Source organism: Momordica charantia, assembly GCF_013281855.1.
Source record: "Momordica charantia cultivar OHB3-1 chromosome 8 unlocalized genomic scaffold, Mcharantia_2.0 BLBB01000008.1, whole genome shotgun sequence".
Taxonomy (NCBI): Eukaryota; Viridiplantae; Streptophyta; class Magnoliopsida; order Cucurbitales; family Cucurbitaceae; genus Momordica; species Momordica charantia.
Window position 1 is genome coordinate 23,753,273 of NW_028275166.1, and position 13,981 is coordinate 23,767,253.

At 31.0% G+C, this 13,981-nt stretch overlaps 1 protein-coding gene across 2 annotated transcripts; it reads left to right on the plus strand.

Annotated features, from left to right (window-relative positions):
* Positions 1-8,293: 8,293 nt before the first annotated feature.
* Positions 8,294-13,484, plus strand: LOC111022900 (subtilisin-like protease). Of its 2 annotated transcripts, none has more exons than XM_022300206.2 (4): positions 8,294-8,623; positions 8,710-8,781; positions 8,912-8,984; positions 11,911-12,337. In XM_022300206.2, exons 1-3 carry the CDS (start codon positions 8,459-8,461, stop codon positions 8,963-8,965), a joined length of 291 nt encoding a protein of 96 aa, XP_022155898.1. In that variant the 5' UTR covers positions 8,294-8,458; the 3' UTR covers positions 8,966-8,984; positions 11,911-12,337. The 2 variants fall into 2 exon arrangements, with proteins under 2 accessions (XP_022155898.1, XP_022155897.1); XM_022300205.2 differs by lacking the exon at positions 11,911-12,337 and adding an exon at positions 13,161-13,484 and having other exon boundaries at positions 8,296-8,623.
* The last annotated feature ends 497 nt before the right edge of the window (positions 13,485-13,981 follow it).

A 13,981-nucleotide genomic window follows, 5' to 3' on the forward strand; every position in this document is an offset into this window, starting at 1 on the left:
TAATTATAAAAGAACAATACAAAACAATAGTAACAAAAAAAAATCAAAGTTTATCAATACACTAATCTAAAATATGTTGATGCTTAACAATCACTATTATTTTACCTCATAAATTATGGAGCGATGATCTCGCAAGCCTTGGATTCAAGATATAGTGTTGACACATGTATTCTCTATGACTTGATGAATATGTCGCCAACATGATTTTGAGATGTTTTTGAGATTGAATAATATTTGAGAGCAATGTTTTGAGAGAATTAAGTGTTGTGAAAAAATAGTAAAATAAAGTATGTTTTTATAGTATTAGGAGATAAAACGTTACAAAACTCTTGTAATTCTATTATAAATTGTAACTAAAGAAAATAATTTAATTTAATAGTGTGAAAAACCTTTTGTATTCTAACCTTGTTTAGATCATGGATATTTATTATTATATTATTATTGATAATTAATAATCAATAATTAATTTAATATTTATAATAAATTATTAATAACATAATTTGCAAATTAATAAATTAAGAAAGAGATAAAAGCGTCCAAAAATGTTTCTCCGACATCCTCCCATTTTAATATATATATATATATATATATATATATAATTAAACTTTTATTTTAACTTTCTCCCCCTTCCCCCCTCCTTGTGCCTCCCTCCTGTCTCCCATTTCCCTCCCCCTTCTCTCACCTCCCCCAATCTCCGTCTCCTTCCTCTCACTTCTCTCAATTTAACTCATCTTCCTCCTCTCACCTCTCTCAATCTCACTCATCCCTCTCCCTCAGCCTCTTCGTTTCCCTTTTCGTCGAACTCTGCAACTTTCAAGTGCTTCCCTTCCCCTCTTTGTTTCTGTATAGTTTTTTACCTTTCTTTTTGTTGGTCTGCAAAATCAGTCACTACAAGAAATTTAAAATCGACCACAAAGTCTTCGACGACGACATTAACGTCGTTGCCGAAAGTTTCACATTCGACGACGATTTTATATACTCATCATCGAAGGTACAGCTTTCAACGACGAACATGTATATTCGTCGCTGAAAGTACAATCAAAGGTTCTAGATCGGTTTTTGGTGTGATTTTCACGTTCTTTTGCTGTTTTTTCATCTGGGTTTTCAATCATTGCTTCCATATTTTTCTGTCTTTGACTTAACCCTTTGTGTTCTATGTTACTTGTTGCGTTTTGCATTTTTCTTCTTATAGCTCTCTCTAATTGGAACCTGATGACCCAACCCAATCCAATCCGAAAATTGTAGGGTTGGGTTGGTTATCAATATCGGTTCGTTCGGGTCCACAAACTGACCAACTCGAAGGTCTAAAAAAATTCATTAACCCGATCAAATCCAACCTATGAACATTCATACTCTATTCAAAATGGGAATGTAAAATCAGGAATACCAAATACGCTAATGTTAATGGTGAGATAAAACTAAGTCTATCTCCAAGATGGAAGAAATTGAAGAGTTTATTGGTTTACATATGTTAACCATTCCATGGTGGGAAATTTAACATGTAGGTAATTTTATTTTTTTTTTGAAATAAATAGATAGGTAAATTTATTGTTTAAATTTGTGGTTTAGATGTAACTTTATAATTTGTTTAACTTAATTCTATAACATGAATAGATTTCATGGGAATGGTTTTTTAAGTAAGATCCAAAGCAGAAATTAAAATGAAAAATTCTAATAAAACCATGATGAAGAGAGATATTTTTCTCATAGATAAAGAGGTAATATAAATATTATTAAATTAATTTTTATTTCAATTTTTATTATTTACATTATTTTTTCTAATATATATTTATACAATTGTCCATTAATCAAGTTGACACTATAGGGGTGATTTGGCAGAAAATGAAGGTTCAGAAGTGGAAGAAAACATTAAAAAGAATCAACCAATGTTAAAATTAAGATTTACGAAGGTATGTCTCATATTTAATTTAGAAAAATGTGAATTATAAAAAGAAAATATAAAGTTATATCTTTTTGTGTTAATTTTTAGTTTTTAGAGAACTAACTGTGACTAGTATTATTCTTATTGATCCAGTCAATGCAAATGAGTTAGATGCTAGGTATGTTAATTTAGAATTTATATCAAATTATGTTTTTTATCGTATTTAATTAAGCAATCACATGCAATATACTAATATATTTTGCAGGAGAGAAAAGTTTATCAATCATACAAAGATACAAAGATGGCCCACATGAATCTTCAAGAAAAATGCAAGAAGGTAAAGTAGTTAGTATTCAAAATTTAATTAAAGACATTGATAATATTATGTACTATTCACTCATAGCATCTATTATCAATATATCTAAATGTTAGATGTGACGTTTCAGAATATGCTATAGAAATTATACAGATAAATAATATCAGGGATGGCTTAAGTATAGGCGATCGTCTAAGACCTCCGTTCTAGAAATGTCTCATATTTTTCATATAATATATAATATTGGTATCTATTTAATTTAGTTTTTAATTATAAATTAAATTTAAAATATAAAATAATATACTTATTACTTTTCATAATTTTTTTTTTTAATATTTGAAAATACACACTACTTAAAAAATCCACAATTAATACATTCATAAATTTCTCTCAATTTGGATTGGCTTAACTTTCAAATTTGTTAAGCTTAATCTTTTTATTCGTATTCCTTTCAAATTTCCTAAAAAATCTACCCATTAATACAATCTCCTCAAAATTCTCCAAAGTTTTAAGTTGGGAGAATGGGAGACCTCCCATATATTTTTTTATTTATTTTTCACTACCAAATTTTCAACTTCTCTAAAAAAAAACTTCATAAATATATTATTTAGGTTTCACTAATTTTAAGTTAAACTTTCCTCTCTCTCTATTAGTACTCTCCCCCTCTCTCACTCTCAATCACTCTCAAATCTCAAATCTCAAATTTTCATCTTCATCTTTTATGGTCTCACGAGATTATTAATTTCTAGAGTAGAAATCAAAGCTTCTTATTTCCTCAACTCAACCTAGTGGCTTCAAAGTTTCAGGTTTTCGTTCAAATTCTTTTACTTTTTTTTTAGGGTTTTCATTCAAATTCTTTTACTTTTTTCATTATTTTTATAAATGATTTCATATTGTTGATTGCTCAAAACCGAATATCTAAGATTTGTTTAGATTTAAAACTTAGAATATCAATATAGAAAATATGAATTTGAATATGAAAAAGTTAAAGAAGAGTAGAAAAACTGATTGAATATACTCTCAATAAATTTGATAAATTTGTTATTTGAAGTAAAAGTAATAGAGATGCTGAAATAATAGAATAAACGACGGGTATAGACTAATAAGAGATGGAAAAATTTATTAGATGATAATATGGCTGTTGAAAATGAAGTATTGAAAAAAAAAACTAGAGAGGAAGTAAAGAGAAAATAGATTTACAACTGCTATAATTTCAGCTAAGAAAATTACAAATGATTTGAAAATACAACCAATATTTCGTGAAAAGAGAACTGGACATCGCAAGATTCTTCTAGAATTTGTTACTTTTATTATATTATTATAGATCAAGTAATTTTTTGACTTAAAAATAGATTTGAATAATTTTACGTATATAAAAATATCTTTATATGAAAATTTTAAAGCCATTAGATGATGATAATTTGAAAAGATATTGTATTAATCTTGAAAATACATTTTCTGACATTAGTGGTTTAGATTTATTTTTTGAATTAAAAATATTAGGAGAAGTTTTGCAAAATGAAATTGACTGTTCTATTAAAATATTAAATTATATAAAAAATGTAAATGCTTTTTATTGCTTATAGAATATTATTAACAATACTTATTCTTAAGCTTTTCAAAATTAAAATTAATGAAATCGTATTTAAGGACAACTTTGTCACAAGAAAGATTAAATGGATTGGTCATATTTATGAATTAGATCATCAAAATTTAATACATATTTTGTATCTCTAAGAAAAATAAATTTTAGATAATATTTCGTACATTAAGGCCTCTCGATCAAAGTTTTGCCTAAGACCTCATATCATCTCGAACTGCCCTTGAATCATACATCATAACTACGATATATTTTGGAAGTCTTGATAAATAACATACAAAAAAGTTAATGGTTAGAATAATCCATATACTCAGATCTTTAGATCCTTGAATTAGGTCATTTAAAGACATCCAGATCATTATATATATATATATATATATAAAGCATCAGTTACAATAACAAATGATGATTATGACAAATTTGTTAATAAGATATAAGACTTTCAAGGTGTAAGATGAGTTTCAACACCAGAAGCATTATGGAGAAATTTTGACTTTAGGCTGAATGATAACATTCAGTTATAAATCCACAACTGCATCTTCCAAATCAACAATTAGTTTCATATTCGGAGAACTATAATTTACAACGTCTCATTGGATTTGAATATGCTTCCAAAACAATATTGACACAATATTTTCAAATGTGTCAAACATATGAAGATGCTAGAAAATTGTTTTACAAAGATTTTCCAGAGTAGTATGTATGAGATAAAAGTGTAAAAGAATGGATGCCCCGGAAAAAGGTATATGTTATATTTAGAATTAATGGAGCAAATCTAATTGAAGGAAAAAGTTATTACCTCACACTTTTACTAAACCATGACGCCAATGTCTTTTCAACATTTGCTAACAGTTGAAGGGAGACAATTTCTTACATTCAAAGGGTCAGTACAAAAAAGAGGCTTGCTTGAATCTAATCAAAGTTTGGAAGGGTGCTTAAATGAAGCTACAATTATTCAAATGACATATGCATCTCAAAAGCTTTTTGCTACTTTATCGGTATATTGCTAGCCAATAGAAGTTCGAACATTATAGAAATTTTATTGGAAACATATGGTTGAAGATTATAAGGCAAACGACAATTACACGACAATCATACAAATTCAATTAGTCCTTAAAGACTTGAATTTCTTTTTGGAGTCAATGAGAAAACATATTGGACAATTTGACCTACCTCAAATGGATGAGGAAATTCAGGATCATGAAAACATTTCTAGCAAGGAAATCATAGATGAAGAATTTATTACAATAGATGAAGAGGATATCCAAATGTCATTAAAGTTGAACAATGAGTAGAATATTGCTATAATCTAACCCTCGAAACAATTGATACAGATAGATGTGCATCATTCTTTATAGATGGTCCTAGAGAAATTGGAAAACCACTTCTGTATCAAGCACTTTTAGCTATAATAAGGTCAAATGGAATGATAACTTCGACAACTGCAACATTTGGAGTAGCAGGAAGAGTTCTTGAATTTCCTATTACCAGATGATAGCTTTAGTCATTAGCTTTGACTAGACAATTGATAACACTAATGCTTACTATCAGGAGGAGTTCTTGAATTCCCTACTACCAAATGGAATACCACCATATAAATTTATGTTAAATGTCAATTGTCCGATTATGTTGTTGAAAATTTTGGATTGGATTATGCAATGGGACAAGATTTGGTGCGTTGATCATTTGGCAAAAATATTATACATGTTGAAATAGCAATGGAAGATCATGTACGGAAACAAGTTTTTCTCCCACAAATACCATTAAGTCCACCAAATGATGTTGGATATCCATTCAAATTCAAAATAAAGCGGTTCTCCATCCGTCTATATTTTGCAATGACAAATTAACAAAGCACAGGGACAAATAATTTCATATGGAATATATCTTCCTCAACATGTGTTTTCTCATGGACGACTTTATGTTTCACTATCAAGAGGAATTTCGATGAAGACAACAAAAGTCTGGATCAAACCGATAGGTCAAAGATAATAATTTTTAAGTTATTCGTACCATTCTTCAAATCCATACTCTCAAAATTAACAACATAGACATATGTATGTGCAAATATTACTATATATTAAAACTACACAATTGCACGTATTTTTTTACCAGTAAAATTCATCTTCTTCCTCATCACTTCAAAAAAAAAAAAAACTCATAACCTATTCTCTTGATTTTTTTGGTTCTCCAAAAATTAATTCTCTTGTAACTCTAAAATTGTCATTTTTCTCCAATGCAAGAGATATTTAGTGTCCCATTTTCATGTCTCCCGACATGAAAGATGATAAAAATCCTTGTAGGATCGAGTAGCCAAAAACAAAGAATACATTTTCCGTGCCCTAACTTCAATTCTATTTTTTAAATAATAAATATATTATTTATTAACTCTTTTACTAAATTAAGAATAAAATATCAAATATGTTTTTTAAAAACTAATGTCCCAAATAACGAGAGATATGTAAAAAACAGGTCCGATTTCACCTATTCCTAATCCTAAATGGAATGTAAGGACGTATTTAAACTAGTAAATGATAAATTTTTGTATATTTATTACTCTTTTATTTTTAAATACTAAAAATAATTAAAGTTAATTACCAAACCGTTAATTTTTCCTACAAAGATCCTCGTCCCAGAATGAGGATTCCTTGACCTAGACTCTGATTCTCGAAATCCGTAGTTGACATGTCTACTTTACATAGATTTTTATTTCTAATATATCTCTTCAACTTTTAAATTTTTTAAAAACATAATCAGAACTTGGAAAAAAATTGTTTTTTAAAAATTGAAAACTAAAAAAATACAAAATCAGAAAAATAAAAAACATAAAACATAAATCAAGTCATTTACAATTCATTTCAATGGTAAGAAGTTAAATTTAGGATTGTTTCTTTTTTCTTTCATGACTTTCATCATTGACTTCCAATTTGATGGATGGCCCCTATAAACTTACAAAATTGTTTTAATATTGCAAATTGCACCAATCAAAATATTTGCATATTTTAAAAACCGTTACTATAAATAAATAAATAAATATATATATATAAATTGTATGGTAAAACATAAATATATTGTTTTTTTATTTTTTTGATACAATACGTGGGGGTGGGGGTTCAAACTCATGAACGGTGAGTCAGAAAGGTGCCTTAACCACTTGAGCTATACTCGATTTGTATTACATATCAACACTTTTTTATATATCGAAGAGTTTCACCTCTCAAGTCAATATTTCAATATATTACTAATGGTTATCCATGTCAATTGGGCTAATGAAATAAAAATATAAAAATATATTGAAACTAATTATCACATGTATTCATAAATTTGTCATTACAAATTAAATTTTTTTATATTATTTTTTCAAAATATTGACTTTTAAAATTTATGATTTATGATTTTTCACTTTTAATAAAGTCATAAATTTTAAATTTTACAACTTTATCTCTAATTATAATTAATAATAAAAGTTCAAAATACACATTGAGTTAACAACTAAAAAAATTAAAAAGTTTGAATTTAAAATTTTTGTCAATTTATTCCTAAAGTTGATTCTAAAAATTTGTGATTTTATTTTTAATTATAGATTATAACATTATTAAATTATCAAAACACTTTAATTTTTTAAAAATATATTGACACTAATTTTTTCATAAAATTTAAATGACAAAAAGTAAAAAGTCTGAATATAAAATTTTTGTCAATTTATTCAATTATAGAATTTATAATTATATCTTTAATTATAATTAATAATGAAATTTAAAAAAGTTATATGTATATTAATAGTAAAGTAACAAAAGTATAACAATATATTTAAACTAATTATTTCATAAATTTAAATGACAAAAATGTGATAATTAAGTTTGAATATAGGAAAGTTTTCTCAATTTTTTTAAAATCCTTTGCAAAAAAAAAATTTAAAAAGCAATTTTAAAATTTATGATATTATCTTTAATTATAATTATTAACGATTTAATAGTTGTACAACTTCCTTCATTTTCTACAACTATATCAAAAGTTCTTCCATCTCTTTTTCTAAACACAAAACATTTACATAACCTATTAGTTTGTTTTTCTTCCTCCTTTCCCTTGGTAAAGAGTATAATGGACTAAATTTTTTTTATTTGAATTGCAAAATGATATTGTCCAACAATTATGTAATATTTTATTTTAATAAATAATTATTAGTTTGTTTATAAACAATAATGAGATTTAAATATGCTTAAAATAGAATAGTCTCAAACACAAATAATATTCACTTGGATTAGATAAATTAATTTTATTATTAGAATAGACATAATTCTATTGCATTAATTCAGGGACACAAACAATACTCACTTAAGATTAAATAAAATAAGTTACTACGTGTAAATCACCTGTTAAGATATTAGTCTAATCAAAAGGTCGGATCTGAATTAAAAAAATATATATATATTCTTTTTTTTACAGTACATTAAAACAAAACAAAACACGTGGCTTTGCGCACCTTGTTTAAGCAAACTGATATTTTGATATTTGGCAGTTCATTCCGCCGATTGAACCAAACCCCCGAAACCCATAAAACTCAATCTCTCGCCTTCTCTTCTGTTCTCTCCCAAATGGAGTTCGTCATTTGAATTCAATACTTCCTCAGTTTCCGTTCTCCTCTCTCTCTCTCTCTACAATGGCCAGCAGTTGGAGAAGATCGTTCGGGAATGTCAGGTCCTTCATCGGCAATTCAATGGGCGGTCTCAGAGGCGGTAGCAATCTCGCTTCCTGGATTGTCGCCGGAACCCTCGCCTACTTCCTCTGGGTCAAGCCATCCCAAGATCTTAAACGCGAACAGCAGGTTCCTCTCCCTCTCCACTCGACTTTGATTTCATTCTCTCGAAATTTTTGGTGATTTCCGATCCTTCATGCTTTGCTTTCTCTCAGGAAAGGGCTGCTCTTGCAGACACGGATCCTCATCGGTATATTGAGAAGAGGAAACCTATTCCCGATCCTCAGGTAGTTCAATTTCTGAATTACTTGCACCGATTGTGATCTTTCGATGAATGTTCGGGCTTCGTATATCATAGGTTTCTTGAAATTTGAATTACTTAAGTTTGATCTTTTTCTTTTTCCTTCCTTTCGTCAGGAAACTGGTTTGATATACGGCAACAAGAATACGCCTCGAAAACCGGAGGAATAATCTGTAGACTGAAAATTTTGTAAGTTTTGTTAAGTTTGTCCGGTGAATTGACCTTTTTTTTTTTTGCTAGGTCTAGAAGTTTGGATCATTTTTTAGTTTTTGTCTCTAATATGTTAGAAGTTTCAATTTCATTTAAAGGCATACATTTTTTTTTTTTAATGAAGTTTCTCTTCAACAACATCATTGAAATCGAATAAGTTGAACAAAGGAACGGTAGTGTGACGGTTGAATATATTGTCTTGGCTATGAGCGGAATAATTTGGAATGTTAAATATTTATCTTATCTTACTGATGACAAAATCTCACCGGCCCTTCCTGATGAAAAAGTCTTTTAGGGTATGATGAGGTGGATGTATAGCATTTTCATCCACTTAGAAAATCATAGTTTCTTTTTCCAATTTCAAAATCATAATTGAGTGGGAATTTTTGATACATGAAGGTAAAATTCAAACTTTTATAACATTAGGGAAAATGTTGAAAAATGGAATATATTGTAGGGACCAAATTATATATTTACCCTTTCTGACACAATAAAAAATTTTCAATAAAAGAATGAAAATATGAAATATGGAAAGAAAAGGGATGTGGCAATTCACGAAGAGGCAACATAGTCAATAAGAACCTAAAGCTCCAAAACATGCCTATCTTTCGTTGAAGAGCTTTTCTGTTACTTTCAGACCAAAGTTCTTATGAAATAGCTATGGTAGTAAAAAAAGGTTCTTGCCCTGTATATGAAAGCGTTGGCATTGAGGAATCCTACAAATTCCTAAAAAGAACAACTTGGACACTGAACTAGTTAGAAAGTATCTCTCCACAGATTGATGGTGGAGGTAGAATGCCACACAAAATTAATGGAAACTGTCCTCACAACTTATTCTACGTGTTACAAGTTACACCTCCTAAAATCTCTCTCGACGCCGAGAATTTGTGCAAGGGAAGGTCTAAACAAACTCCTTCAATTTCTTCAAATAATTGGCCTCCCGTATCTCCTCACTCTAGCTAGAATGAATAGCTACGTTACATTTCTGACTTTTAAATCCTCCACATCCTTTGACCATGAGAAATATCCACTCAGCTTCTCATACTCATTTAAATTTCTCTTGGAGTTCAGAATCCATCTAACAGGAACCTGGATCCAAGAATCATGTATGGAATTGTTCTTATTCATTCAAAGCCTCTCATACTTATTTAAATTTCTCTTGGATTTTAGAGTCCATCTAACAGGAACCTGGATCCAAGAATCATGTATGGAATTGTTCTTATTTATTCAGAGCTTATAGCCTTGTTAGTGTGGTGGAAAAACTGTCATCTGGCAATGAAATGGAATATGCTTCTTTAGCTACAATAATTATGAACTATAGAGTTAGCCTTTTAATTTGGTTCACAAACTTTTTTTTTTTAAAAAGAAACTGAGATTTCATTGATTCAGAACAAAAGGAAGGAAAGGCCTTCCGGCCATCTATGATGGATTACAAAATTACTTCTCCATTTTGAAACGAGGTTAGTAATACTATAATCCTTGAAAGGATGTAGATATTTACACCAAGAGAATGCTGTAAAGAGAATCAAATTGTCCTTGAATATGCAGTTGTTTCTTCAAAGGGAAGGATCACTCATTTGATCGATTTTTTGACACTATAGTTTTAATTGTTATCAATTGGTGTAAATCCTCTCCTCTCTTCCACTACTATAGTTTTTCTTATCTTTTACCCAATTGGAATCCTTCATCTTCAACCAAAATAATGGGCAGTGAATGAAGAGATAGCTGTGGGTCTCTGAATTCTTTCTACATAAAAACACACCAACTGGGTGATAAAGACTAGTAAGGCATCTTCTTTGCATCCTCTTGCCTGTATTGACGCCTCCGTGACAAAGCTCCCAAAGGAAAAACTTTTTCTTTGGGAATTTACTGCTCCAGAACGATATTGGCCACCATTCTGGTAATCAATCAAGTTCTGGAGGAGGGATTTTACTTTGTAATGAATGAGTCAAGGATCCACAACCATTTGTTAGGTTCCTCTCTTATAGTCACCGAAGATAATAAATGAGATAAGAAGGCCCACATTCTGAGATTTCTTTCTCTTTTAAGTTTCTTCGAAAATCCATCTGCCATGACTTAGAGCTTTTGTTCGAAACTTCTGAAAAATTTGCATCCGTTCGGTTGGAAAATGGAAAGCTTATAAAGCCTCAGGTAAACATAGGCCGGAGATCCCACCTCATTCCACTTGTCTTTCCAGAAGGAAGTTTCCTTGCCATTGCCAATTATCCTTTTTCTTCTCTCTTGCTGGACAGATTTGAAATATTAATCCAGGGGGCCTTGGATGAATTTTTGCTTGGAGGGGCCATTGGCAATCATGATGTGAAAGGTAGTATTTTGCATGCACTATTTTGCTTTGCACCAGAGCATGCTCTTTCATGTTGAATCTCCAAACCCATTTGGCTATTAGCGATGTCTTTGTCTAAGATTACCAACCCCGAGACTCCCCATATCTATCAGTCTTTGGGCAATTTTCAAGTTAACGTTATGTAAACCTCCTTCCAATTTTGGGCCTTCTCATAGGAAATTTCTCAAGATCTTGTCCATCTGATTGATCACCTTTGTGGGCATACGAGAGAGAGCCATCTAGTAAGTAGGCAAGTTGGATAGGGTGGATTATATTAGAGTGAGATGGCCTCCCTTTGAAATGAAAGAATATTTCCAGCTATGAATCTTTTTCCGAGTACGTTCAATGGTCGGGGCCGAGAAGGAGGTGGTCTTGGGCGTCCCCTCCCAACGGTAAGCCTAGATAAGTGGCTGGCCAAACTCTAAATTTGCAATCCACCTTTGACGCTAAAGTATGTAACTCTTTTTCTGGAATGTTTAAGCCCAATAACTCACTTTTGCAAATTGCAGTAGTTTGTATTGAGTCCATAGCTTTTTTGAATAATGAGGTGATAATGATCAGATCATCAATAGTCCAAGCATCAAATGCTGAGAAGAGGAGCTGGTCATTCCCGATCGAAGCATTAGAATGCCAACCTCTCCTACTTCAAATGGAATAATGATGTGAGAATGGTTCACTGTCACTTGGTCAACAAATCATTATTTCTCTGCCTTATAATGCCAAGCTCTCCTACTTCGATGGAAGAGAAAAAAGCTTCTAGTTCATTTGATGGGCTACCTCAGATTATATTCACATCTCTTGTAATCTCTTCATTCCCTTTTGGCCATATTGTAAGGAATCTTGAGTAGTAAAAGAAAATAAGGGGGATGTTATGTAATCCATTAGCACATTTCAAGTTTATTTTTTACTGCTGCTTCTGTAACCTACTCATTCATAACAGTTGTTTTTATTGTGGTTCCCAGTTAATTGTTGATTAGTTGTTCTGACAGCTTTATTATTGGTCATTTGACTGTTGGGCCGTTAGTCGCTTGGGAAGTTCTTGTTTTTAGTTAGCTAACTAATCTGATATGTACCTGGAGCCTTTAAAAGTTTTGAGATATATATATTTTTTTCTTATAAGAAACCTAGCTTTCATCGAGAAATATGAAAGAATACAACGAAATTCTCTTCTCCTTTCGTTCTCTTTCTTTTTTATTTGGACTTGGTTGGTAGGGTTCGGGCCTTTCTCACAAGAGGGGCATATGTAAAACAAGTCCACCACCACCTTCAAGAAGGGACCCGAATTCAAAAGAGGAACATATCTAATTGATAATTAGAAGGCCTTAAAAATTGACACCCATAAGGAGGTGTTAAATCTAACTAAATCTCAAACATTCTCTCATGACCTCTCCACCCAAGAGTTCTTGGGATTTCATTTATCATCTATTGGAATCAAGAAAATATTAGATGCATTAGGATATTTGACAAGACGGCTTGGGCTGTACCAATAATTTGATATGTACCTGGAAACTTCTAGATAGGGTGTAGGGTTATGGTTTGGTAGTGTTGATTGCTAAAACCACTCAAGCTAATGCACCTGTTTAATGTGGGGTTCTTCTCGGGGGCTGGTTTCAGTAGCGCAACTTTAATCAAATAGGTTTTCGGTCAAATATGGAAACCTTTTGATCTATTCATTAAAAGAATTTTGTCTTCAATGGATAAATAATGGGTAACCATTTTCATCCTACACTTAGAAAACTGTATAGGCTTCATTCTAGAATCTTTTTTATGATGATGATCTCCAGTGAATAATTGAGAGTCCTGCTGTGTAGGGAGAAAGAAATGTTATCAATTGGAGGTGAAGGAGGTCAGTAATGTCGGTAGACGCTAGAAGAACTGCATGATTCTCTTTTAACGTTATGATGTGAAGATTAAAAGGTGATAGATGAGGAAGGGGTACAGTTCTAGTTCAGTAAAAAGAAACGAAGCCTTCACTTGAGGAAGGTTGAAAAAGTTTTGCAATTGACTTCTTCACTATATGTTATTTACTGTTGGCTTTGATGATCAATGATATTGTATACCATGGCTGTATAATGGTTTCAAAATATGGTATTAATTGATTGAGTAATTAATTATATTTGAATATTCAATTTCTAGATTTTTTTTATAGGTTTTGTTAACTCTTATGGTTTTTTTTGGGGAACAATATGATTTTGGTCCCTCAGGTTTGGAGTAGGGGTCTGAACACTTTTGGTTCCTGAGATTTGGTGTAATCTTAAGTTTCAAAATATACATTTTTGTTCTTAAAGTTTACAAAATAGTCTCTGTTAGTGACTTTCTATACCTCTTCTCTTCCTCTCTCTTATCTTTCTCTCTCGTCTCTAACCAACGACGGCCGACCATTTCTATCTTTACCCATTGCCTATCGTCGATGGTGAGCGGAGGCACCATCATCGCGTCGTGGCTCTATACTGCCAACCACAACCACGTCGTGACTCTCTTTACTTCATCTCTCTCTTTTCTCTTTTGCAACCACTCCCAAAATTCAAAGTCACACGCAATTCTCTCTCCTTCTCTCATCCTTATCTCATCCTATCTTCAGGTAGAGTTCTTGGAATATGGGTTCTCTTTCCCCCCAAAATCCCTTTCTTTC